This window comes from Gymnoscopelus braueri (assembly GCF_963280865.1).
Source record: "Gymnoscopelus braueri genome assembly, chromosome: 8".
Lineage (NCBI taxonomy): Eukaryota > Metazoa > Chordata > Actinopteri > Myctophiformes > Myctophidae > Gymnoscopelus > Gymnoscopelus braueri.
The window spans coordinates 15,061,866-15,087,446 of NC_137609.1; the positions used below are offsets into that span (position 1 = coordinate 15,061,866).

The 25,581-nt window shown below is 42.9% G+C and overlaps 1 protein-coding gene across 2 annotated transcripts in view; it reads left to right on the forward strand.

Moving 5' to 3' along the window:
* The window catches only part of dchs1b (dachsous cadherin-related 1b), a 448,519-nt gene that overhangs the window by 117,502 nt on the left and 305,436 nt on the right, over nucleotides 1-25,581 (forward strand). Inside the window, exons 15-29 of one of the 2 annotated variants that reach the window (XR_013933533.1) lie at nucleotides 910-1,149; nucleotides 3,024-3,149; nucleotides 3,888-4,097; nucleotides 5,107-5,363; nucleotides 6,098-6,304; nucleotides 7,497-7,896; nucleotides 9,035-9,148; nucleotides 9,350-9,561; nucleotides 9,797-9,948; nucleotides 10,672-10,802; nucleotides 11,453-11,739; nucleotides 13,160-13,301; nucleotides 13,934-14,105; nucleotides 14,479-14,888; nucleotides 15,004-18,345. Coding sequence is in view for 1 of the 2 variants with exons in the window: in XM_080434535.1 (XP_080290661.1) it covers nucleotides 910-1,149; nucleotides 3,024-3,149; nucleotides 3,888-4,097; nucleotides 5,107-5,363; nucleotides 6,098-6,304; nucleotides 7,497-7,896; nucleotides 9,035-9,148; nucleotides 9,350-9,561; nucleotides 9,797-9,948; nucleotides 10,672-10,802; nucleotides 11,453-11,739; nucleotides 13,160-13,301; nucleotides 13,934-14,105; nucleotides 14,479-14,888; nucleotides 15,004-17,042 (5,099 nt within the window). In the remaining variant the exon portion in view is untranslated. Of the gene's footprint in view, nucleotides 1-909; nucleotides 1,150-3,023; nucleotides 3,150-3,887; nucleotides 4,098-5,106; nucleotides 5,364-6,097; nucleotides 6,305-7,496; nucleotides 7,897-9,034; nucleotides 9,149-9,349; nucleotides 9,562-9,796; nucleotides 9,949-10,671; nucleotides 10,803-11,452; nucleotides 11,740-13,159; nucleotides 13,302-13,933; nucleotides 14,106-14,478; nucleotides 14,889-15,003; nucleotides 19,777-25,581 lie in introns of those variants that run through there. The other variant, XM_080434535.1, reaches the window with a different exon arrangement.

The window sequence follows — 25,581 nt, forward strand, 5'->3', positions numbered from 1 at the left end:
GTTTCTCTTTCTCTCTCTCTCTCACACACACACACACACACACACACACACACACACACACACACACACACACACAGAGAGACAAGCAGATTTATGGACTGATCATATTATTGTACAGAACGTTGATCATATTATTGTACAGAACGTATTGAAAAGAAAGAAAAAGACTAAGATTTAAATTACTTTTTTATGAAGGTTATGAGGGCAGACAGATTTGAATCAGGCAACTGTACAGTACTTCCAGTTTGTACAAAAGTATGTGAGTCTGTTGGAAGGCTGTTATAGCTCGTGCTTGGGCACGAACAGTACATGAAATCACATAGTACTGTGTAATGAATTGTCATATGTCATTGTTTCATCGTTGGCTGGCCTGAGTGAGCAGCTGTTGATGTTTAATTTATAACGGTGTCGCATGGTGAAAATAGCTGATCTACAAACTCACAATATTTTGAGTGTATAGATATTCAGTTATTCTCGCCGCGCAACACCATTGTACAACGGGGTATAAAATAAGGCTTTATTGTGGAAACTCACATAAAGCAAAGCTGTAAGGCTTTGTTTTTACTGGACCACAAGGCACATAAATACTGCCTCTCTCTCAGGTACACAAAATTGCATGTTCACAAGAACCGCTCCAACGTCAACACACGCGTGTGTGCGCGTGTGCACACACACACACACACACACACACACACACACACACACACACACACACACACACACACACACACACACACACACATACACAGGCAAACCCATGCATTCACACGCACGCACACTAAACCAAAAGATTCCAAAGGAAAATGGTCATTTAAGTGGAGTGCAGCACACGAAAAAAAACAAAAGAAAAGAAAAACAAAGTGGAAAGTTGCCATCATACTGTATCGTCATGATATCCTTTGTTTGCAGGCTCGCTCTCCATCCTCAAAGCTCTGGACCGAGAAGAACAGGAAATGCACAACCTGACTATTGTAGCAGAGGATCACGGGACACCCCAGCTGTCCATCACTCAGGTGCTGTGCGTGCAGGTCATCGATGTGAACGACGAAGCCCCGGCGTTCCCATGGGCCGAGTTCGAGACCCAGGTGATGGAGAACCAGGGCCCGGGAACCACAGTCCTGACGGTCACCGCCACAGACCGCGACCAAGGTTGGTTCAGTGATGCTGACAATGTATACGGTCAGCGTGGTTACGGGGCTATGAACTGAAGTAGGATGTTTTGATGGAAGGAATTATTCTCTGTCCTCAGCTACCATCAGAAATGGTATCCGTGGACCGCTTAGATATTTGCTTTCATATGCAGAAAAAGCGTGTTTTTAGTAAATAGCACTTAAAAGCGGGGTCTTGTGTTTTCGAAAGGAACAAAAGAAAATTGAAACGCTTTGCAGAGTTTCCAGATTTTTCCACAGAGTTACAGCCAAACATACCACAGCAAATAAAAGAAAGGTTCCACTTTGGAGCCTGCGCAGGCACACATTTGGATGGGCCTTTGTGTGTGTTGGCTCACAAGAATAAATTAATATCATTACAGGTTTAGATCAAGTTTATATATTGAGCGTTAGAAGAACAAGAGAGGCTCCAAAGATTCAATCCAGGAAGAATTAGCAAAGCAAACAGGTGTAGTTAATAGCACCTTGCCTTGACATCTAACAAGGAGCCCATGAACTCATGCCAGAGTGACATTAAAGAGAATGTAGCAGTGTAAACAGTGGAGAGAGGGGGAAGCTAATGGAGGAAGGAACTGAATCCCTTTGCAACAAACCACATACTAAGGGCCTTTTCACATCTACAGTAGTGGTTTTTAAATGAATCAAACTCAGTTCTTTTAATGTGAAACAATAAAAAAAATGCACGTTCATTTGCACGGCTGAGATAGCACACAATGAAAGTAGAGATGGCTATTTCACCAGTTACCAGTTACTAGGGGTGTAACGATAGAGTAACCGCATAGATGCATCGATTTGCATTTTAACGATCCAACTATATCGATATGCAAACAGCAAAATGTCTTTTGACTTTGTATTGTATCGAATCGTTTTGCAATGCAAATAATCGATTGTATCGATACTAAGTAAGTGCGTTGTGTTTAGCAATTTAAAAAAAAAATAGAGAAAGAGGGGTTTTATTATTTTTCCATTCCATTTAATAATAAATAAATCCCTTAAAAAACCTGCACTATCCACACATTTCACAGGATTCAATTATTTTTGCTAAATAGTTACTGTATCGATTTTAAATCATTGAATCATATCATATCGCTATCAATGAACCAATATCGTCCATGTATCATCGTCAACCATGTATCGTGATGCGTATCGTATCGCTGTTAAAGTTATACAGTGCAGGTCCACAAATAATGATTTTTAGCAGCCTCTGCTGGTCATTACCGTCACTGCAGGCCGTTTGTTTATTCCTCTGTTACCCAGAATTCCATTTGTTTTCACCGGAAGACGGAAGCGTTTCAAAAAGCGTTCTTTTAATTGTTTTATACGATCTGTGGATCGTTTCTCTTAGCCAGTGGAGCTTTAGTTACCGTGAGCTGTGTTTTCTTATTCTGTTGTTTTTCGACCTTCAAATCATGCAATCTCTTAAAATCTGCGTGAATTTCCCTTTTGTTATTAGCGCGGTAGCTCCTGGCCAAACAGGAAACCGGTGCGGTAGTTCCTGGCCAAACAGGAAACCGGTGCATTTCCGCCTCCGTTTTCCGGCCAGATGGCGTCATTTTCGCGGGAAAGGCTCACCGAGCCACCGTTCAATAGAAAATATATAAATAAAAGGCTTTCGGGGGTGAAATTCATGGAGTGGGTGTTGTGAAACTTTTGCCACTCACAAAAGATATACAATTTAACTTTAGTTTTGTTGAAGAAGTTACCTAGTATTACTTTAAAATTTATCGTTACACCCCTACCAGTTACAGTATATGACTATCTGCATAAAATGAATGGGGGCAAATCAAGAGAGATAGCCGTTTTATAACATGCTGACCAAGACATAATCTCTGTATGTTCATCTTCTGTATCCAGGCTCTAATGGTCATGTGAGCTATGGAGGGGTGACAGAGGAAGGTTTCGTTATCAACCCTGTGACAGGAGTCATTACCACCACCAGAGAACTGGACAAAGAGCTTCATGACCACTACACCCTCACTGGTAAGTAGTAATGTTATAATTTCCTCTCCACTCTCTTTGTTTACTCATGTATTATATGACCACTTATCTATTTATTACCACATTTAGTCACATTCATATTTATCAGAAACTCTTTTAGAATATTAATCTCCTTCAACCTGGCAGCCCTATTTTGAGCATTATAGGTGAAAGTCTTCTAAGTTTCCCAGAATTTTTAAAAGTAGCAGATCTACGAGCTCACAAGCTTGTATAACAGCTATTTTAGCTGTTTGTCATTTGGTGAAGTATATGGGCTTCAAGGGCAACCTAGAGGTGTACATAGTGTATCTGCGTGGCTCATTGCCAGTTGACCTCAGTGTCCTTGACCTTTGACCGCCAAATTGCAGCATGTGTCAGATATTGAGTTAGAGATGTAATATATGAAGTTCTATGGCCTTGTATTGAGATTTGATAATGATACAGTGTATTGAGTCACTGCAAACAGAGTGACTTTGATAGATAGACCTTTATTAATCCTGAGGGAAATTCTGTCATCGTAGCAACAACATACACATACATACAGACAGACAGACGGACAGCTCAGCTAATTATGTACAGTACTATATTTGTGTAACACTCATACTGTAGATGGAATGCACTATTATAGCTCAACTTGTTTCATAACAGCTCTAGCTGGAAAGATGCTTTATAAGTAAGTAATTACATTCTTAAATGCACAAAAATACACACACACATGAATAATTCCCCATCCCTTTCCAGTCTATGCCAGGGACGGAGGGCTGCCTCCTAACTTTGCCAAGGCGGTGGTACGGGTGGAGGTGCAGGATGTGAATGACAACGCTCCAGTGTTTGCAAAGCCCTGGTACAGACTGGAGGTACCAGAGAACATCGGCCCAGTTGAACTCTGCTTCCTCAAGGCCACAGACCCTGACTCTGGACCCAACGGAGAACTAGAGTACAGGATCACTGGTATGTGTGTGTGTGCGCGTGTGTGTCTGCGTGTGTGTGTGTGTGTGTGTGTGTGTGTGTGTGTGCATGCGTGCGTGCTTGCGCACGTGCGTGTGTGAGTGCCTGCCTGCGTGCGTGCGTGTATGAAGGCCCTCCCCTCAGGTAATTAATAAAGAGTGATTGATTTACTTATTTGTGGACGTAGGTGTGCATGTACAGTATTTTTACTGTACCATGTGTACTGCACATGTGTATAAGTGATTATTACACGAGCGATAAGCACTCCCTTAACAATATTAACCATTAAAGTTCCATAAAATTAGAGTGTTTATGGACAGACGATGTTACATTGACACTGTGCAGGAACCATAGTCTACTTGTAGACTGACATATTACTATTGACTGTGTACGTATATATATTCCTGTAGTCCTCCCTTATGGACCATCAAACATGCATGCTGCTGGTCCAGACAGCATTCAGACGCTGTTCTGTCTTATTTCACAAATAGTACAGCTCATTTCACTCAAGGGGCACAACTGTGTGTGTGTGTGTGTGTGTGTGTGTGTGTGTGTGTGTGTGTGTGTGTGTGTGTGTGTGTGTGTGTGTGTGTGTGTGTGTGTGTGTGTGTGTGTGTATAGTATGTGTAGTATGTGTATGTATGCGCGTGTCATGCTTCTTGTTTGAACCCCCCCTAGTGTGTGACTGAGATGATGTGAGTAGATCTTATGTGCCAAATGACATGTCACGGTTATGCTGTACTGTAACGAAATGATCTGGGTTCATTAGATGGTTGTAGTGAACTCGGCTTTTTCTCTTCCATCACTCTCTCTCTCTCCCTCCCTCTCTCTATCCCCTTTTATTCTCTCTATCTTTTTCTCTCGCTACCTCCCTTTTACTTTTTTCTTTATCTCTCTTGTTCCCCCTCCCTCTCTTTCGCTTTTTTTCTCGCGACCTTTCCTTCACCTTTCCTTTATTTCTCATTCTCTCTATCTCTTTCTATCTCTCCCTCTCTCTCTCCGACCTTCACAGCTGGAGACGCTGACGCTGACTTCCAGCTTGAGGCCAGCACGGGGGCCCTGTCCTCCTCGCGGGCCTTGGATCGGGAGAAGAAGGCTGTGTACACCCTGGAGGTTGTGGCTGTGGATGGCGGAAGCCCCGCCCTCAGCACCACAGTGACGGTGGAGGTGAACGTGTTGGATGTGAACGACAACAGCCCTGTGTTCGGCAGCAGCAGCTACTCTGTTGAGGTGTCAGAGGACGCAGCAGAGGGCTCTCAAGTCCTGCAGGTCAGACTGGGATGGGAATTACATTTAGAATTACAAATTATCATAACCAGTTTTGTTTATGTCAGCGGGCACTTGTGGGGGGTGTTTGTTCCAACCCAACACTACACCAGGTGATTTCACTTGCTCCTCCCTCTACAGTTGTGTTAAAAATGCAAATCAGCCTTTAGCCACTTTTTGATTGATTGAATATGTTATTAGGCATAAATGCAAACAGCACAAGTATAGTCATGCACTTAGTCTAAAAGGATCACACAAAAAAGTCCAGTGGACTTATTTCCATTGAGGTCCTATATTCAATTCATCAACATAGCATAAAAAATAACACCAAAATACAATATCATCACATAAAATAAAACTCTACAGAGTAGAGAATGGGGGGGGGGTGAACACCTTTTTAATAAGTGATAATTACCTCCCCCTTTGGCCTCCTGAAAGGTGGATTTTCAGGCATGTTTTAAAGGAAGCCAGTGATCCACAATAAAACCCTATATACTATACTTTGTTAACCGTGTTCTGTATTAAGTCTGCTCCATTTCTTTTTAACCTCTACACCAAATCTCTTCACTGTAAATAGCCGATCTACATGTTCACAACATGTTGTGAGCTTGTTGATCTGAGTGATGGACACAATGTTCGCCCCCAGAAAAAAGACGCTAGGGTTCATGTGGTTATGTTTTGTAACAACTTTCACCACACCATTTAAATAATTTAGCGCCTTCTGTGTTTCACCATAGGTGACTGCCACAGACGCTGATGACGAGCTGAACGGGAGAGTTCTGTACTTCCTCAGTCAAGAGGCACATGGCGCGTTCAGCGTGAACGAGAACACTGGCCGCGTCACCACATCAGCTCCTCTTGACCGGGAGAAGAGGGCTTCGTACAGCTTCCAGGTGTTTGCTGTGGACCTTTCTCCTGCTGCCCCCAGGAACTCTTCTGCTCAGGTAACAGAAGAACTGTCAGACATGACTATATCAAAGTTGTTTACTTGGTTAGTTTCTTTCAAGGCACTGAACTTTGGTGAACAAGTGAATTTTATAATGAATTGCATTTTTATGGCGCTTTTCTACTCAAGTACTCAAAGCGCTCTACAATGGTTAATTCATTCATACATTGGGAGGTGAAGCGGCGAACATTTGATGCCAGCGTCCTCACTTCCCACATTCACACACCAATTAAATGGTGACAAGCTAGCGCAGACCGTCTCATTGGAGGCAATGTAGGGTTCAGTGTCTTGCCCAAGGACACTTCGACGGCCTGCTCTACCTTCCGAGCCACAGCCGCCGACTGCACTGCATCACAGTACATTTTTCATACTGTTCTCTCTCTCTCTCTCTCTCTCTCTCTGTATATACTGTATATACACACACACACACACACACACACACACACACACACACACACACACACACACACACACACACACACACACACACACACACACACACACACACACCTAATTTCCTGTCCTACTATGTATCCTTCATACACTGAGATTCTAGACAACCTTGAGAAATGGAAAACTATTGAATCATGAATGCTGAAATTGAGGCGCAATCGAGTGGTGCCGGGGTAAAGTACCTGTGCACCATCTAGGGGTTTGAATGGAAGAGCATCTACAGTATATAGTATAGATCGTGTTAGATTGTGTTTGTATAGACTCTATACAACACAATTGGCCAAGTCCCGGGGAAGGAAGCCAGGAGGGTTATGGTGATCTTTGTCGCTGTGCTAGTGACTCCTACGGGCTGGGGCAGTGCCTGTCAGCAGGGGTTGTTGAACGGGAGGAGTAGGACAGTGGTGCTACGTCCTCCCGGTGGTGCCTCCTCAGGCAGGTGAGCCTGTAGGGTACAACAGCAGTGGCATTCATTGGTGTCGACTAAATTGGGAGAAAAAGGGTTAGCTTTTATCTAATAGTTAAAATATAATTAGCTGATCAAACTTTATTGGAAAAGGGAATGCTGTAATTAAATTGTATGTGTTAAAACAAGTGCCAGTTGCTGAACGAACAGCCTTCTTTTGAACGCTCACCTCTTCTGGATTCCACAAGACAAAATATTTGTCAGTGCTTTTTATGCAATAGGACTATTTTGTCCGTAACTCCCTCTTTTCTGTCCTTCTCCCACTCTCTCCCAGGTGACAGTCAGCATCCTGGATGTCAACGACAATGCTCCCTTCTTCATTCAGGACCCGCTGGTCATCGAGGTGTCCAGCAGTCGGTCTCAGCATCGCGTCCTGGCCACCATGAAGGCAGAGGACAAGGACTTTGGAGCCAATGGCTCTGTCTTTTACCGCTTTGCCGCGCCGGTGAAGGGCTTCAGCATCAACTCGCTGACGGGGGAGATCCAAGCCACCGAGCCCCTGGGGGGGCTGACCCAGACACAGAGGACCCTGATCGTGGAGGCTATGGACCAGGGAAGCCCGGCCCAGTCCTCACAGGGGGTGGTGGTTATTTATGTTAGGGAGGTGGAGTACGACGGCATCCGCTTCTCCAGGAACGCCAGGGACGTCAGCATACAGGAAAACGCTGTCAAAGGTTAGACTCCTGATATTCTGTTGGATTGTCCCTGTTTGTGACAATGACTGAAATGTCCCTCAGCAATTGATAAAGCGCATTAAAAAGCACATCTTATCTGTTCTATTTTATCTTGTATTGTCATATTTTGACTTATCTTATAACTTATTATCACGTTACTGTCTTGTCTTATCTCACCTTCCTCACATTCCTACCTTTCGGCGTACCATATCTGAACAAGAGCTACTGTAAGTCTGGTGACACTGCACAGACTGAACTGAAATGTGTTTTAAAGGGACTCCATTTATATACGTACATTCATGACTTTTATTGTCTCTTTCGGCCTGGCGAGAGAGTATGTTTTGCCCTCTGTCCGTCCGTCCGTCCGTCCGTCCGTGTGTCCGTGTGTGTGTGTGTCCGTCCTGTCTGCGACCAGCTAATCTCCACCACCGTTGGCCCTGTCGCTGTGAAACTGCACACACACACTCCCTGGATGCCACAGCAGAACCTCTGCCCCACATTTTTCAGATCAGCCTGTCATAGCGCCACCATGTGGCGGGCTTGTGCAAAACATTTTTTTTGCTATTACTCCTATAGATTTTCTCCAAAAAACACGCAAATTGGTACACAGCATCTCTATAGCCATGTGATCAACACGGATCTGTCTGATTTTCCATATGCCATCCTGATTGGCTAAAATTGGCCTCCAAAGTATGCAGGATTGGTTCATTTTGAACAAAATGCCTCAAATCATGAACGCAGTGTGCGATTTCCGTGAAATTTTGCACACACATTCCCACTAGGCCGAGGAAGAAATGCCACCCTTTTCACATTGGCCTGTTATAGCGCCACCAGCAGGTCTAATTTAGCAAACCACATTTTTGGAACAAAATGCCTCAAATCATGAATGCAGTGTCCGATTGTCGTGCAAGGCCTAAGAAGAAATGCCACCCTTTTCACATTGGCCTATTATAGCGCCACCAGGAGGCCACAATAATCTACCTTACCTGGCGGAGACTTGTGCTCCGAGGAGCACTTTTTCTAGTTTATTATGCATCTTTCTTTTACGTAACTGCAATGATGAGCCGGCACAACAAAACATTTCACCCACCTTACTTGTAATGTGATGTGACAATAAAGATTGATTCCCTGAATGCAGGTACCGCAGTGGCCCAGGCTCAGGCCCAGCACCCAGACGGCACACGTAGAGGCATCAGCTACAGCCTCTTCAGTGGTAACAAAAGGCATGTCTTCAGCATCACTTCCTCAACAGGTGAGACCATCACATTGAAAGCATACTTCTCTGCTTCCTCAGATATTACCCCTGATTTATACTTAGAGTCAGTGTCGTGTGCTGAAAACCCCATGATTCCGACTGTATGTACTGTAGTATGTAATCAGTAATGATGCATTCATCCTCACATTAAACATTCAGTTCTTCGTGTCTTATTCCTGTCTCCACTGTGTCTTCCAGGTGAAATTCAGGTGCAGAGCTCCATGGGGCTGGACTTTGAGGACACCCCCAGACTACGACTCGTGGTGAAGGCTGAGACGGTGTCCTCCACCTCCTACATGGCCGTCAACCTCATTCTCCAGGACGTCAACGACAACCTTCCACGCTTCCACCTTCAGAACTACGTGGCCTATATGAGAGAGGCACAGGGATATGAAACGCCCATCATACAGGTATTCATTACTTAACAATTTACATGCAGGTATGGATGTAGAGTAGGAAGAACACAGGCAATCTAGAACATAAGTTGAAATTCCAAAAAGTGGCACTGATTGTAATTGTTCAATACGTAGATACTTACTCTAATGGGAATTAGTTAGTTGGTGTTAGGAATCTTTGCAGTGAAGTGTACGCATAAATTCTCGTCCTCTCTCCTCCCCCTCTCTCCTCCGGCCATCTTGAACCCAGGTGGTGGCTGAAGATGTAGACCAGGGCCAGAATGGTCAGGTGACCTACTCTATCCAATCATCAGGCATGAGCGGCCTGTTCAAGATCGACCCAGTGACAGGAAGCATCACCACGGCGGCCATCATGGACCGGGAGATTTGGACGCAGACCAAGTGAGAACAGATCTGTTGGTTTGCATCAACAAAACCATGAATGGTTTTGTTGTTGCTTTTGTCATTTGAATGTGTTAAGAATTGGTTTTATGCTCAGTGGATATACAACGTCTGCAAGGAACAAATTGTTGTGCAACATTTTTTATATTTTTTCCTGCATGTAAACACATAGAGAAAAAATAGAACATGCATCGTAAATCCGCCTTGCTCAGCTATTTCGTGTTTAGATAGCTGGTGAGGAGGCTGATAGGATGCACTGGACGGACTCGCGTCACTGCAAACGCATATCTGCATGCCAGATGCATCAGACTGCCAAGTCGCAATTTTAGACCTTTTAAATCAACTGCTGTTTCCTGAGACATTTTCATAATGTTCGGTGTATTGCTTTCGCAACAATGTATCTGTCGTTACCCTGTAAGGGCATACATCAATGTGTAAATCTAAAAAGGGGGTCCTAGAGCCTAGTCATGATTTAATGCCTTTTAATTCCCAGAGAGCCGCCCGTCATTCAACATGACATGACGGATGACGTGTTCTCCTTTGATAACTTTTCAGAGAGAGAAGGAAGAAGAGAGGAGTGATATATAGCTCTTCCCTATTCCTCCTCTTCTCCTTCATATCCCTTTGAAAATGCTCCCTTTGAACTGACGTAATTGTGGGGAGGCAATAAGAGAAGACATTTTCTCAGAAAACAATCTTGATATTTGTTTTACGTGCCCACAGGCTTGTAGTCACGGCAACCGACAGAGGCAGTCCCCGATTGGCGGGTTCAGCCACGCTGACAGTGATCATCGTCGACCAAAATGACAACAGCCCCACTATCCCCTTGCCCCGGGAAGTTCACATCCCAGAGAGTAAGTATACAATACTTATGATAACAAAATATTATATTACATGTCAGATGACATTACTGTAATGCCTTTTTTGCTGGACTTCCCGAAAGACTGTTGGAAGACTCGTTTAAAATACTGCAGCCAGGGACGAAAAACAGATCACAGTACTGTATTACTTACTATTTACAAGTATTTAAATGCTGTAGCTTCTAAATACATCTCTGACCTGCTCACTACCTATAAACTAATCAGAACTCTCAGATCATTAGTTTAGGCACAGGTCAACCGATTGTACCTATAGTAACATCTAAATCTGTTGATGGTACACTACATTTAGTCACTATGGTCCTACTCTCTGGAAAAAAATATGAAAAAAACCTGAGATGTGCTACTGTTCATCTATCATCTATTTTCCCAGGCCTTTGATTAGTTAGTAGCCTGAGTAGTAGCCTGAGTGAAGACAGTTTTTAAATAAAAGACATATAGTATACAATTCCAAATATACAATTCCAAGTCTGAAAAGGGAACTGTCTACCAGGGTCATGAAAACAAAAAACATTTTTTTAATCAAACTTTATTTTAATCTTTAAGTTCTCTTATACCAAAAACCTACAATGCAGTGAAGACAACAGATAACTAATGCTTTTGTATTGTTTCCCTCTTTCTCTCAGACACACTGATTGGTACAGAGATCACCCTGGTGACCGGAAATGATGTTGACTCCAGCCCGGCTCTGTCCTACACACTGCAACTCGACCCGTCTTCCTTGGGCAAGTTTGGGATCCATCGCTTCAGTGGAGGAGTGTCCCTCACTGCCCCATTGGACTTCGAAGAGAAGACCTGGTACACTGTGACCGTCAGAGCAACCGACTCCCAGCACCACACTGAGGCTAACATTACCATACTGGTGGAAGACATGAACGACAACACACCTACATTCACTCAAGACCTCTATCAGGTACCAGGGAGTGACAGTGATTTTGTTTACATGGAGAATATTTCTTCAATCAGATTGAAAGCATTCAGATCAGAGATCAGAGATCAATTTTCTCTCTCAACAAGAATGAAAAATTCCTTCCTATCAGACCGGATTGGAATATTCTCTTCCAATTGAAGTGTTTACACAAGGCATTTTTATTCTGATTGGGCTGTCATTCAGAATAGTGGAATATTTGGGTCCATGTAAACGTAGTCAATGTGTTTATTTAAATGTTCAGAACTGTGTATTCAAATCCTAATCCTACTCCTATAACCCTAGTCCTAATGCTGACAAAGGCAGGAAGCTCCTTTGTGCCCTCTGAATCAAAGCATAACATCCTTTGATTTAATGACCTGATGGTTAAATAATGTGTTTTCAAACAAAAAGTGTATTTTTACTCATGAAATAATGTAAGCGTCTTTTCAAGTGACTTTTCACTGTTGGAGATACATTTCCAATGTTGAGGTAAAATTGTCATTTTGTTCGAGCCATTGCGCACACCCAGTATCTCGATTGTTTGGTGTAAGGTGGTCATTAGAAAAACAGATAACCAAGCCTACATGGCTTTTATCAGGGACTGGAAACCAAGTAGCACATCATTGGTGTTTACTACTTGTGAACAGGTGAAAAAAAAATGCACTCAATTTACCCTGATTAGCAGAAGTGTATTTGTACTTATATTCATTGAAGGATGAAAGCTGATTTCTGTATTCATTGCACCTGCAGCATGGTGCAACAGTGAATGCCCTGCATACATAGTAGACCCTGAGCTTTCCCAGGTCTTCACACCTTGTTAAATTTGATAGTCAGAGGAGTGATTTAGCCCCAGAGGCTCATATTTCCCAGGGGCCAGCTTCTTCACATACGTACTCATACAGCCATGCATGCACATACAGTACAGTACAGTACACATTCTGGCGCAGACAGTAGACACACATTCATCATACCTGCTTGCACGCACGCATGCACGAACAAAAGTGTGCGTGCATGTGCATACACACACACGCTCGCGCACACACACACACACACACACACACACACACACACACACACACACACACACACACACACACACACACACACAGTCTCACAGTGGGGGCGATGATAGTTAACTGGCTAATCTCAAGAATGTGTCTCAGCTTGGGGAAAAGCTGCAGAGATGAACTCGTAATATTTACTACTGTGTCTCAGGAAATGACCTCAGTGTTAGCACAGGCTCAAGAAAAACAGGAACTAGGATATAAAATCTAATTTTCCAAGTTTCCCTCCAACCTCACGGGTTCACTGACGGAACTGGAAATTTGATTATTGATGGGTTCCGTTAAGACTTGTTTTCTTTTCTTTTTTCGTGACGCCTTAAGTGTTTTTCTTTCAATTTTCCTTTTCCTTTGGTTCTCAGGTAACTCTGCCTGAGCACACACCACCAGGCAGTCCTGTTGTCACGGTAACAGCAACCGACAGGGACTCAGGAGAGAATGGGAAGATCACCTACAGGGTGATGTCATCTACCCAGGAGGGCTTCTATATTGACCCCAGTAATGGTAGGCCTCCACAAGCATGGTTTGATTTAACTTCAGACTCTGTACTCAATTTAACATACAAGAGCACCCTGGTGGCTCAAGCAGATAATTCACACTGATCTGACCTGGGTTCAAATACTGCTCAACATAAATTAACCAAAGTCTGACCTCGGGTGAATTTTTTAATAGTGAGCATTAGTGACCAAACGATCCTTTTCACAGCATCCATTTTGACAGGTAAATTAAATTAAAATAAACATTCATTGTGGGTGTGTTTCATTTAGACATTTGTGTGCCAGGAATAAAGTACATGCTGATGCGTGACATCTAAATGAAACACACCCAGAATAACTGGAGCAAACTCTACAATTAACAGAAGGAGCAAGTGCAATTCCCGGCAGCTGTTTCCTCTGGAATATAGGGAGCTTCACTGCCTATATAGCATAGTTGTTGTTTTTTTAAAGATGTTTTTTTTACTTTTTTTTTATGAAAAAAGGTGCAGTGTTCCTTTAAATTAATCAAATGTATGATCACAAAATATGCTTATGAATGTGAATGTTTCATCTGATTCTTCTGAGTCACATTAGGCAACAGTAGGTGCACAGCTTTAATGTCTGAGCCTAACTCCGCCTCTCTGTGGTCTGCCTATGTAGGTACCCTGTTCATCAATCAGAGGGCAGAGTTTGACCCTGAGCGTCCGTCAGTCAATATTGTGATTGAAGCTCGTGACGGAGGATCCCCCACCCTCTCTTCCCTCACCACTGTTCAAGTCCAGATCTCTGATGTCAATGACAATGCTCCTATCTTCCACCAATCAGAGTACAGGTCAGTGACTTTTATGTTGATCTAAACATGGAAAGATATTGCACTTAAACATTCTCATTTTGTAAGGGCATGAGATGAGGTGAGATGAGGTGAGGTGAGGTGAGGTGAGGTGAGGTGAGGTGAGGTGAGGTGAGGTGAGGTGAGGTGAGGTGAGGTGAGGTGAGGTGAGGTGAGGTGAGGTGAGGTGAGGTGAGATGAGATCTCGAAAAGAATACTTTCGAGATAAGGCTACAATAGATGGACAGAAAATATAAGGCCAATAAGAAAAAACTAAAGGGAAATATGATAAGATAATATATAGTATCTACAGTATAGTATATATAGTATCTACAGTATGTACTGTTGTAATGATTAAACTTCTCTTTGTTTTCAGGGCCACGGTCTCCGAAGACGCCATCCCCGGGGCAACCATTCTGACCCTTGAGGCCTTCGACAGTGACCTCTCCCGAGAGAACTGTGGGTTTGATTTCGCCATTGCCAGCGGCAACGAGGGGAACGCGTTCCAGATTGAAAGCAGCGTGCGCTTCCTGGAGGGGCGGGGCTTCCAAACTGTGGGAACACTGCTGTTGGCCGAGGGGCTGGACTTCGAAGCCATGCCGCTCTACAATCTCACGGTGGTGGTGTCAGACCGCGGCATGCCCCAGCGGAGCTCCAGTGTTGCTGCAGTGATAACAATCGGCGATGTGAACGATAACCCACCAGTGTTCAGCAGAGCGGAGTACACAGTGTCTCTGAGCGAGGGGGCTGCCGCTGGTACTGAGATCATACGACTTACTGCTACAGGTGAGTGTTTGATGTTGAGATATCAAATGTATACTCATAACATCTTGAATGATCTATTTCCCTCTCCTTCACTTGTGTCATACTAAATGTATTGCTCTTCTCTCTCCTTTGTCAGATCCAGACTCAGCTCCCAACGCAGAGGTCCAGTACACCATTAGCTCAGGGGATGAGATGGCCTTGTTTATTGTGGATCAGTGGACAGGGGCCCTGCGACTTCAGCGGCCACTCGATCGTGAGCACCGGCCTACCCACGCTGTCATCATCCAGGCCTCGGACGGCCATTCTCACTTTGCCCTGGCTCCTGTCATGATAGAGGTGAAAGACGTGAATGACAACCATCCATTCTTCCCGGTAGAAGTGCTGACCGCCAGCATCCGAGAGAACCAGCCGGTCAATTCAGCCGTGACTGTCCTCCATGCCATAGACCACGACACAGGGGTCTTCGGCCAGCTGAAGTACTACGTATTGGAGCGGTCCGGGCCAGGGAAAGACAGCTTCATTGTGGACCAGAACTCAGGGGAGATCAGAGCCAAAACATCCTTTGACTTCGAGAAGGTCAACTCCTTTAACTTTGTAGCTTTGGCAGTGGATGCAGGCAACCACTCGGCCACTGTGACAGTGCAGGTATTCGTTACAGGTGAGGACGAGTACGACCCACTGTTCAGTTCTCCCGACTTCTCCTTTGAAGTTCCAGAAGGGGCTAAGAAAGGCCAGAGCATCGGCCAGGTTCTGGCCAATGACGAGGATGGAGGGGTGGATGGCATCGTGCTCTACTCCCTACCTACCGTGTCTCCATACTTTGATGTCAACAAAACCACCGGTGTCATCTTCCTAAAGATGGACAGCTCTGGTAGTAGCAGTGGGGGGCGCGCCAAACGGGAAGCCCGATTGATGAATATGGACGTGGCAGCCCACAGCCCACTGGACACGTCTCGCACCGCAACAGCCCAGCTCTCCATTGACGTCTGCAACACCAACTTCGGCATGGCTGCCGACGTGAACATCCTCCTGGTCAGCGTCATCGCCGTGTCCCTGGGAGTCATTGTGCTCCTGGTGGTCATGGCGGTTGTGGTGTTCCTGGTCAAGTCGCGTCGCAGGAAGAAAGCCCAGGATACAGGGAATAGAACAGTTGCTTCGGGAACCGCCTTGCAGAATTTGGACGATTCCAAGTCAGGCCCCACAGGGGAGAGGATCTACCACCAGGCCTTGCCGGGATACGCTGCAGATGGGACAGGAGCGGGTGGGGGACAGTACCCCAGAGGAGGCTCACTGGACCCCTCCCACTCCAGCGGGAGAGGCTCTGCAGAGGCGGCGGAAGACGACGAGATCAGGATGATAAATGAGTACCCCCGTGTGGCCTCCATTACCTCATCCATGCAGGAGCACATCTCGGCCAGAGGGCCGGACTCTGGAATCCAGCAGGATGCCGACCAGCTCTCTGACATCTCCTGTGAGCCCGCGGCTTTGGAAGGCAGCACCTGGTTCAAAGGGAAGAAGCTGGGAGGTAGCCTCAGCGGAACCCTGCTGTCTGGTCAAGTCCCAGTTTATAGGGACGAGGGAGGGGGCTATCTGGGAGTGGGCCGTGGCCTCAACATCTCCCTGCCTAAGGATTATGCCTTCCCAGAGGATGGCAAACCCTCTGTAGATGGCTCACTAACAGCTATTGTGGCCAGTGATGAGGAACTGCGCGGAAGCTACAACTGGGACTATCTTCTCAACTGGTGCCCTCAGTTCCAACCTCTGGCTAACGTCTTCACAGAGATCGCCCGGCTGAAAGATGAAACTGCCCAGCTGAACCAGAACCCGCGTCATCCCTTCCAGCCCAAACCCAAAATAGATCCGAAACCTCGGATTGACCCGCCACCGCTCATCACGGCAGTGGCACACCCGGGGGCTATGTCCGTTCCCCCTAAGGTCCCTGTGATTGGACGGACATTCCCACACTTGGCCTCGCTGCGCAGGTCTCCTATCAGCCACGAGGGCTCCATCTCGTCAGCGGCCATGTCACCCAGCTTCTCGCCCTCCCTCTCCCCCCTGGCAGCTCGATCGCCCGCCGTGTCTCCCTTCGGAGTCAACCAAGGCCCCTCGGCATCTATGATTAGCACCAGGGAGCCCTCACTGGACCATAGCCCTGACCATGAGATGAGGATATAAGAGTAAAACATAGCAGTTCAAAAACATAAATATTGCAGATGGATGGAAAACTGAAGAGTGATTGAAGAGGCCTCTTCATTTTGACAGAAGAAACATGAGTGAGGTTAGGTGAGGATATCAGTTTTACTGTCCTTCTCAAAATTATGTAGTAGGAGAACTTTAACTACATGTTACAGACAGTTTCACAAATCTATGAATAGTAACATTTGGCCACACAAGAACGGTTGGCCACACTTTGACCATTGACTGGTTTCTTGTCAGTGAGTGATGCTCCATTCCATGAATTTCCAGATGTGGATTTTGGAACATAAACACTAATGACATGCTCGCGCTTCTCCCAGTAACAGATTTCCATTCTTTAAAATGATTTCTGTCTGTCTCACTATCGTTGTACAGAGGTGGAACATGTCCACAATGACGCAGGTTTCTAAGAACTGAACAAGGGTGATACAGAAGAGATGAATTGACATCTTTGCCGGGATGTACACACGCCACGCCCTTCAGTCAGAGATGCCTCAGTCTGTAGATAAACGTGTAGTTTATTTCGCACATCACCTCGCTGGCTGGCCAGAGAGCTAAGGATGTTGTTCCTGTCTTTGTGTCTGTGGACGTTTTACACTCCAGTATTGAACTCACCAAGTAGCTGCTTTCAAAATGGCTGCTGAACACATTTGTGAATGCTAAGGACAAAATAAATCAAATAGTGTGTTCAAAAATATGTTGATGATGCGTTGAATTGCCAATGCATCACATTACAGAACAGCAACTGAGATTATTGTTTTATTTCTTTATCATTTCAGATGACACTTCTTTTATTTTCACGCCTGTTATTTTTATATATTTTTATATTGAATTTTTGTTCCTTTAAAATGCCATTAAACCACAAGGAGATGTTATAATTTTCATTGTATTTACATATGTGTATATTTGTATGTATGCTAGCTATGGTGTGTATGAGTCTCCTACCGTTAGGTTTCTAGAGACCCTGTGTTTTCTTGTGACTGTTCTTATGTGAGTGAGGAGGAGACATTTGTGTTTTTATTATTTATATGAGAAGAAAATCTACTGCCATAGTTCCGACAGTAGGGGATCACGCTCAGCTCTCACTATGCTGTATTGTTATTTTAAAAAGCCTTTTTTGTCAAATTGTAGATCATCCAAAAATAACAGCAGAGATCATTTGGAAAAAGTTCAGACAAGATCAAAATCAGGAACAATGTTTGTCAATCTGAACACTAAGTAGTCAGGCTCTGCACTGAGAGCTTTATTTATACTTTGTTGTGTGACCCTTTTGACAAGTGCTGTACATATTTTCCAATGAACAAGATGGGGTCTAACAACAACAATCATGTGAAATTGACCTTCTACAGTTCTACAGTGCAGAACCAGATGGAGACAGATGATCGGCTGTGCCTACCTCGTCGGTAATTAGCCGAAAGAAGAAGAAGACTTCTTGGCGTGCATAAGATATTTGCCGCTGATCTGTCCAGTGGTTTTCAATTTGGACAGACACATACAGTACACACACACAAACACACAGACACATAGGTATTCTTTCTTTAAGCAAGAGGGTTATGTGACAAAGTATAGAATGAGCCTTTCGTGTTGGTTGTACAATTGTGTTCAACAGTGCACATGCCCTTTGGTATTCAGGGAGAACGCAGTTTTCTGATCACCTCTGTGTCTTCGTATGAAGTGCTTCCTAAAGTCAGCTGTGTCATTCATCTTCAAACCTTTTAACTGTGAAGTGGTTCACCTTGACAACATGGAAATAAAATGCAATCCAGAATATTCAAAGAAATGCCCCCGAAATACATTTTGGACACTCCCATATGAGAAAATGTATTTTGAGTGGCCATAATATATCTAAAATACATGAATGAAAATATGTTTCCACTGGCAAAACATATTTTCAAATACATGTAATTTTGTTTGCATATTTTGAGAGTAGCATATATACTGTATAATATTGTTTTTGCAGTGTGGGCTGTCAGAGAGCACAAATCATGACATGGTGAAATGTAGCACATGAGCCAGAGAGGTGGAAAGTGAAAATATGACAGTTTCTAGAAGTTATGAATGCATAAGTCTTGTTGAATGTATGACTTAGCATCCCAAAACCAATTACAGTATCATTACAGTACATTCTATGTTACCTCTGTTTTTTGCATTTCATTTCTACGATACATATTTCCAGATCTCTGTCCTCAAGGAGGCATGGAGGGAGCTCCTTCCAGCTTCCATGTGTGTGTATCTCATTAAGTGTCCTCTCTCTGTGCCTCCATTGTGTGGGTTCTATCCTGGACATCTGCTAGTGCAGCATGAGGCAGGGAGGCTTTAACACAGTGTACCACCCCTCTCCATGCATGCATTCAGCCTTCTGGTTCTGAATCCGTAGGTTGGGATTGCGATGATCAGATTATTATCTCTTATTATCAAGGGATGGTTTGGGTTCCACAATACCTCTGCTGCTTCTTCAACATCACATCGTATCACTGACTGCCTCATGTGAAGCTGGCTCCTGGTTCGGCTACAAAGCTGCAGTATAATAAATGCCATGAGCCCAAATCCATCACGTCACTGTGCGCTCAACTGGCCGAGCAGTGACATCATGTCTCAGAAACATTTCATTGTTGGCGGACCTCCACTTGGAGACTAGTTGGACAGTGACTGCGTGTGTAGCGAAGCAACACACAAAATGAGCTGTACAATGTATTTACCACAGCACATAATAAATTCCTACTGATCTTTTTTGACAAATCGGAGTCTGACTTTTCTCTTTCGTTTCTGTCTTTCTTTAGAATTAGAACCGAGCGCTCCAGTGAGGAATTAAAAAGCTATTACAACTTAACAGTGGCCAGTTATCTGTTCATTGGACTTTTCAATGGTAGCCCTGTAAAGCCGCGAAGTTGGCCTTCATTAAAAGACTATTAGCAGGGGATGGAGTGGGTGGGGGTGCAACCTAGTGCTGGCCAGACTCGCAGCAGGCATTCTTGGGGCAGAGAGCCATGGAAAGAGACCCCCGCATCCAGTATGGTCCCCATCTGACAAATATTTCACCTAGGGAATAACAAAGGCGGGGGCAGAAATCTCTAAACAGGAGCTTCAGAAGATACAGAACGCTGCAGCCTCAGATGAACAACATGTGCATTACGAAACCAAACACAATTGCTGTCTTTATGCTTCACATCTGCCTGAACAATATGTTTATAGCTTAGTATCACACGATAGGACACGTGTATACAATAATATGTGTGTCATTTGTAATAGTTGGAAATGAAGTAATGGCAAAACCCAAGCTTTTGGAATGCTCCAAACTATTGCCCTTCCTCTTGCAATAGTGACCATCTTCAAATAGGGACCATCTTTGAAATGGTGACTGTTAAATCTCACATAGCAATTTTCTTTCCAAAATTAATATGTAAGATTTGGAAATGAAACGCTTCATTTAATACCAGCAAAAGTCTTGGGTAACCATGGGGAAAATCTTTTTTGAATCATAACATGCGGTTCTCACACATGATCAGCCTGTATGGTGCACTACTGTCTCAGCCAGCCTAGCCCACATGCAGTTAACACTGGCTTCAGCTGTTCCAGATCATATAAAGGCATATGATGTTGATGTAGCTGAGCAATTATAAAATGTTTATTTCATATGGAGGACAGACGTGTTTGTGTAGCTGCTGGAGGATTTCTGCCTCATTTGGTCATCACACACAGCCATGCAGTGTTTCTCTGTTGTTGTTATGTACAGAGGGAAGTCAGGGCTGCTGGGGTTTAGTCAGGCCGCGAGAGACACAAGTTCTTCTATTTACATTGTAGAGTTTAGCCATTTGAGGTAGCTCTGTTTCCCAGACTCTCCTACAATGCAGTCAGAGATCAGGCAGGCTTTAATTCACTAAAGACAAGCTAAACTATCCCTGTGGACATCTAAGATAAAGAAATGTCAGGAAAAAATGTGAATTGAGCTTTTCTCAAGATGTTACAAGATGTCAATCAATCAGACAGTAAGCTCAATTAGAATTATCTATATGCTACACAACTTTACTGTGTGCAGGATCTACCATTTATTTTGATAATGGTGGTGCAATGCAGTTTCAAAGCTTGACAGGTCATTGTATATGATTGTGGTCACAAAAAAAACAATGAGCATTCAGGCCTGACTCTCACAGCTGTGTTTATAGCCTCCCTCCCATACCATGGCTGCTCTCTCCCGCAAAAGCTACACACACACACACACACACACACACACACAGAGAGAGAGAGAGAGAGACACGTGCACGCATGCGCAAAACTGTGTACACACAACACACATACTGTAAATACACACACATGGCCCAGAACAATTTAAAGGACCTCGAGCTGAGAGGCTGATATTGGCCTGAAGCCAGCATATACATAACATACAGTACAGACATATAGGCATTAGGCAGAAAGATTTTCTCAGCCGGGCCAGGACCAATCAGTCTGAAGCAGGATTCTGCCTCCTGGTGAAGCTGCAGCTCCACCCAAAACAGGTGATATAACTGCTATAGAATGAACATATTTATTCCTAGACTTATTGTTTCAACATGGACGGCAGGGGTCTTCTAATCAAATGTGAATTAATTCTTCTAGGGCTCCTCTGCAGTTCAGAACTTTAGATACCAATGATGCACGATGACATGACAATGATGATTGTAATGTATTTAATTCAATTCAGCTGAATTACATTTCCAACACAGGACTTTGTTATAGTAAGACTTATATCAGTGTAAACATTCATTCTAAGAACATCTTGAAGCTTCCAGTATGAGTAAATTTGTTATAAACGTGAAGAAAATAATTAAAATGTAATTCTAAATTATCTTCCACTTCCCTTCATATTCTCGCCACTTGCTTATACTGGGCGATACATACTGTACATACATACATACATACATACTAATCAAACCAATCAGTCAATCAATCAATCAATCTTTGTTTTTGCATATCCAGAATATGTTTCTCAACATGTATTTCAGGCACACACACAAAGCTTTTTGGCCAGGTTTTGTTTTTTTAAACATACATCTGATATACAGTATTATGTCCTAGGAATTTTCAAGCTTATCCAACCACGGGCAGGTGCCATAGGAAGGGCTGATGCTGCCTCTCCAAGGTTGGATGACAAATTTGTTTATCACATTGCTACTTGCTAATTAAAAGAGTCTTATTTATTAATAAATAAGACTGTTTTAAATATAAGGTGAAACTTCAGCTGTGCTGATTGGTCGAGTAAGCCCTCAACCAGGGCAAATAAAGGCTGGGTATGTGATACATACTGTATGTAGTGTTTTAGGGCTTTAAATCCCATAAAGGAAATGTCATGAATTTTTACTTAGTAACCATAACGGAATTGTACCATTTTACCAGATTTTACTAATGATTTTTCTGAAGATCATTCCCTGTCTGTTGAAAGTTTGAAGGGTAATTGCAGTTTGGTCAGTTGTGCATTGAACCATATGGTTTATCCTGAGTAAAGTTGGGTGCTTCACTTAAAAGTCAGAAGTTTCTACTTGGATCACAGTTCATTATTTCCACAGCATTACAGAATCATACAATTGTGCTGCTTGCCATACCTTAGTATAAACTGGAATTGGAACTGTAGAAATGATCACTACACAGAAACTAGCTGCTACAGATGTGTGAGGGAGCTGAAGAGTTTACCGCCCTCACTAAAGTAAAAATTATAATTGACTGTTGTGAAAATGACAAAAAAATAAATTAAAAAAGAAAATTGGTCATTGGGTTATATTATATTGTACTGTGGGTATCCTACTAATCATCCTCTCTTTGAGGTCTACAGTACCTGGAGGCGGAAGTTTCAGGGGAGTGCACATGGGAAAAGGCAGCCTCAAGACTCCAGCTGATGTCCATCATCTTGTTAAGCCTAGCAATTACTTTGTCAGGCTGTACCAAAGGGCCATGGAAGAGAGAAGGGTGTAGTTGGAGGGTTCTTTGTTAGTTTGGGTTTTTGTTTAGTATTTCTGTAGTTGATTAGACATTTGTTTTGACCTGTGCTAGATTGGTATACTATTCAGTGTCTGTAGATGTTGAAAGGTGTACATAATATTATGTCTGTTGGGGAATGTCACTGTGCCCTGCATTGTGGAGGTGATGGTAGAGTCGGGAGGCTATATTAACCAGCTGGGAACCATATGGGTGGACTGTGTTTTGTTTCTGCCAACCTGAAGTCATATTGTAGCCTCTGTGTGAGAAAATGTTTACACTGTGTTGGTTTATCAAAAAATGGCACAACTCTGCAACCATCTCTGCCTGGCTTGTCTACACCTAGCTGTACACCTTAATCCGGTTTCTAAATTCCTCCACCTTACAAGATGTATGGACTCTGTCTGGAGTCTCTGGACAGAGGCCCTTCCTGTGGTGTGTGGATGACAGATTTACAGTTTGTGCATCGATTAGTTAATGCACAACAGGTGTGAAGTTACACCTAGCTCAGAGTCTTTTTAGTTTGACTCAGGCCGGTGTGACTGCTTAAATCATCACCGATCCACCTGTTGGTTGATATATTTAAGGCATTACTGTAGATATTCCCAACTATGGCCTTTTTTATTAAAGAAACATTCTCTTTATGATTTGTTATGGTTCAAACGCTAATAGTCATCAGACTACAGGTTGACTTCTTGTGGTGTAAATTGATCCATTTTCTTCTTTTTTTTCTTTTCACAATTTACTTCAGGTCTGTTTTGTATTCAGTTTAATTCCCAAAACCATCATTTCAATTCAATGTCAACCAATGACCCTCATCGCACCTTCTTAAGGACAACCTTTTTCCAATTATCCATTATTCTGAGGACCTCTTTGTTGGAACAGTTTACCAGGTCACATTAAAAACTGCTCCAGCCTAAATTCATTCAAGAAGCATTGTTGCTGTTGGGCAGAAGCATTGTATTTCAATGATTTAATTTGTTTCCAGTTAATTTATGCCCTACTAGATATGCAGTATTGTAGATATGCTATTTTCACTAAATTCTGGAAATGAAAGTGAAAATGTGAAAGTGAACAAATAATACCTACATTTGATTCTTCTACACATGTTATTTTTTCCCCTTTCCTGAAAAGGGGGAAAAAAGGGAACAGGATTTCACCCGACAGCGATACCATTTTTTAAAATGTATTTTATTTAGCTGTTTCATGCATTTATGTATTACTTTATTTGTTGTCTTTAGTTAAAATATTGAATCTTTCATCTTTTTTCAAATCTATGATGTACTTTTTCAACCCTTAAGTTACAGTATTATATGCAGCATTTTCATTTTTGCATGAGGATAATAGAACATTGTAGTGTAAGGAATCTTCCTTCCATGCTGGATCTTTTAGGGTTAACCACTTGAACCTCAGCATCCATATTCTGGGGGGAATAGTAACTGAAAATAGCAGATCTACAAGCTTAGATCTGTGAGCTTGTAGATTGGCAATTTTTGTCGAAGAGATTTGGTATAGTCGGGGAAAAAAGTTGTCTCAAGTCTAAAGCCAACTCAGGTCCAGTTTACTAAGGGTATCCCCACATTGTACATACAGTCAACCATTCACTCCAAACTCTACTGATTGCCACATCCCATCCAAGTTTCTATTGATATTTGTACATTCCAGTGGTGTAAAGTTAAGTAACTAAGAACATTTACTCAAGTTCTCTACAATAGTACAATTTTGAGGTACTTTTACTTTACTGGAGTATTTCCAATTTTCAGTACTTTTCTTCTACTGCAAATATTGTACTTTTACTCCACTACAATTATTTGAAAACTTTAGTTACTAGTTACTTTGTAGATTTTGATTATTATTACAAAACAAACATTACCCACTTCAGCCCCATATATACATTTCGGCTATTTTCAAAAGATTTTTACACATTTTATACATTTGAGAAATGGGACATTCTGCATAATGAGTACTTTCTACTTTTGGTACTTTAAGTACATTTTGATAACAATAATTTTGTACTTTTACTCAAGCACATTTTTAATTCCGGACTTTTACTTGTAACAAAGTACTTCTACATTGCAGCATTGATACTTTTACTTGAGTAAAAAATGTTTCATGGTATTTTGCTTTATTGTGCATGACCTCCCTTGTTGTTCATACACGTTCTTACAGTGTATCTGTAGCAATTACACGTGCACACACAGGCTCCTGTTATGCACTTTTTAGTGGGAAGAAATTGAGGTGTTTTCCATCAAATTGGAAATGACAAATTGTATATATACCTATGTTATTTTTGTTTCCCTTGATGAATGGTGAACAATTTACCATATGATTGCTCACCAAGTGTAACTAATTTCTCTTGACATTACCAAAAGTTAACAAGGTGGAAGAAATAGTTTGGCTCACAGTACACACCAATGACACAAATTATGTTAAATTTTTTACTGCCGTGTGTCAGCTTTTACCTTGGAATGCAAGACTTAAATTCTTTAAATTAATTTTGGCCTTAATTGCAAACAAAATTGTGAAAACATGTATCTTTGCTACTGGATTATCAAAGAAAACAACACTT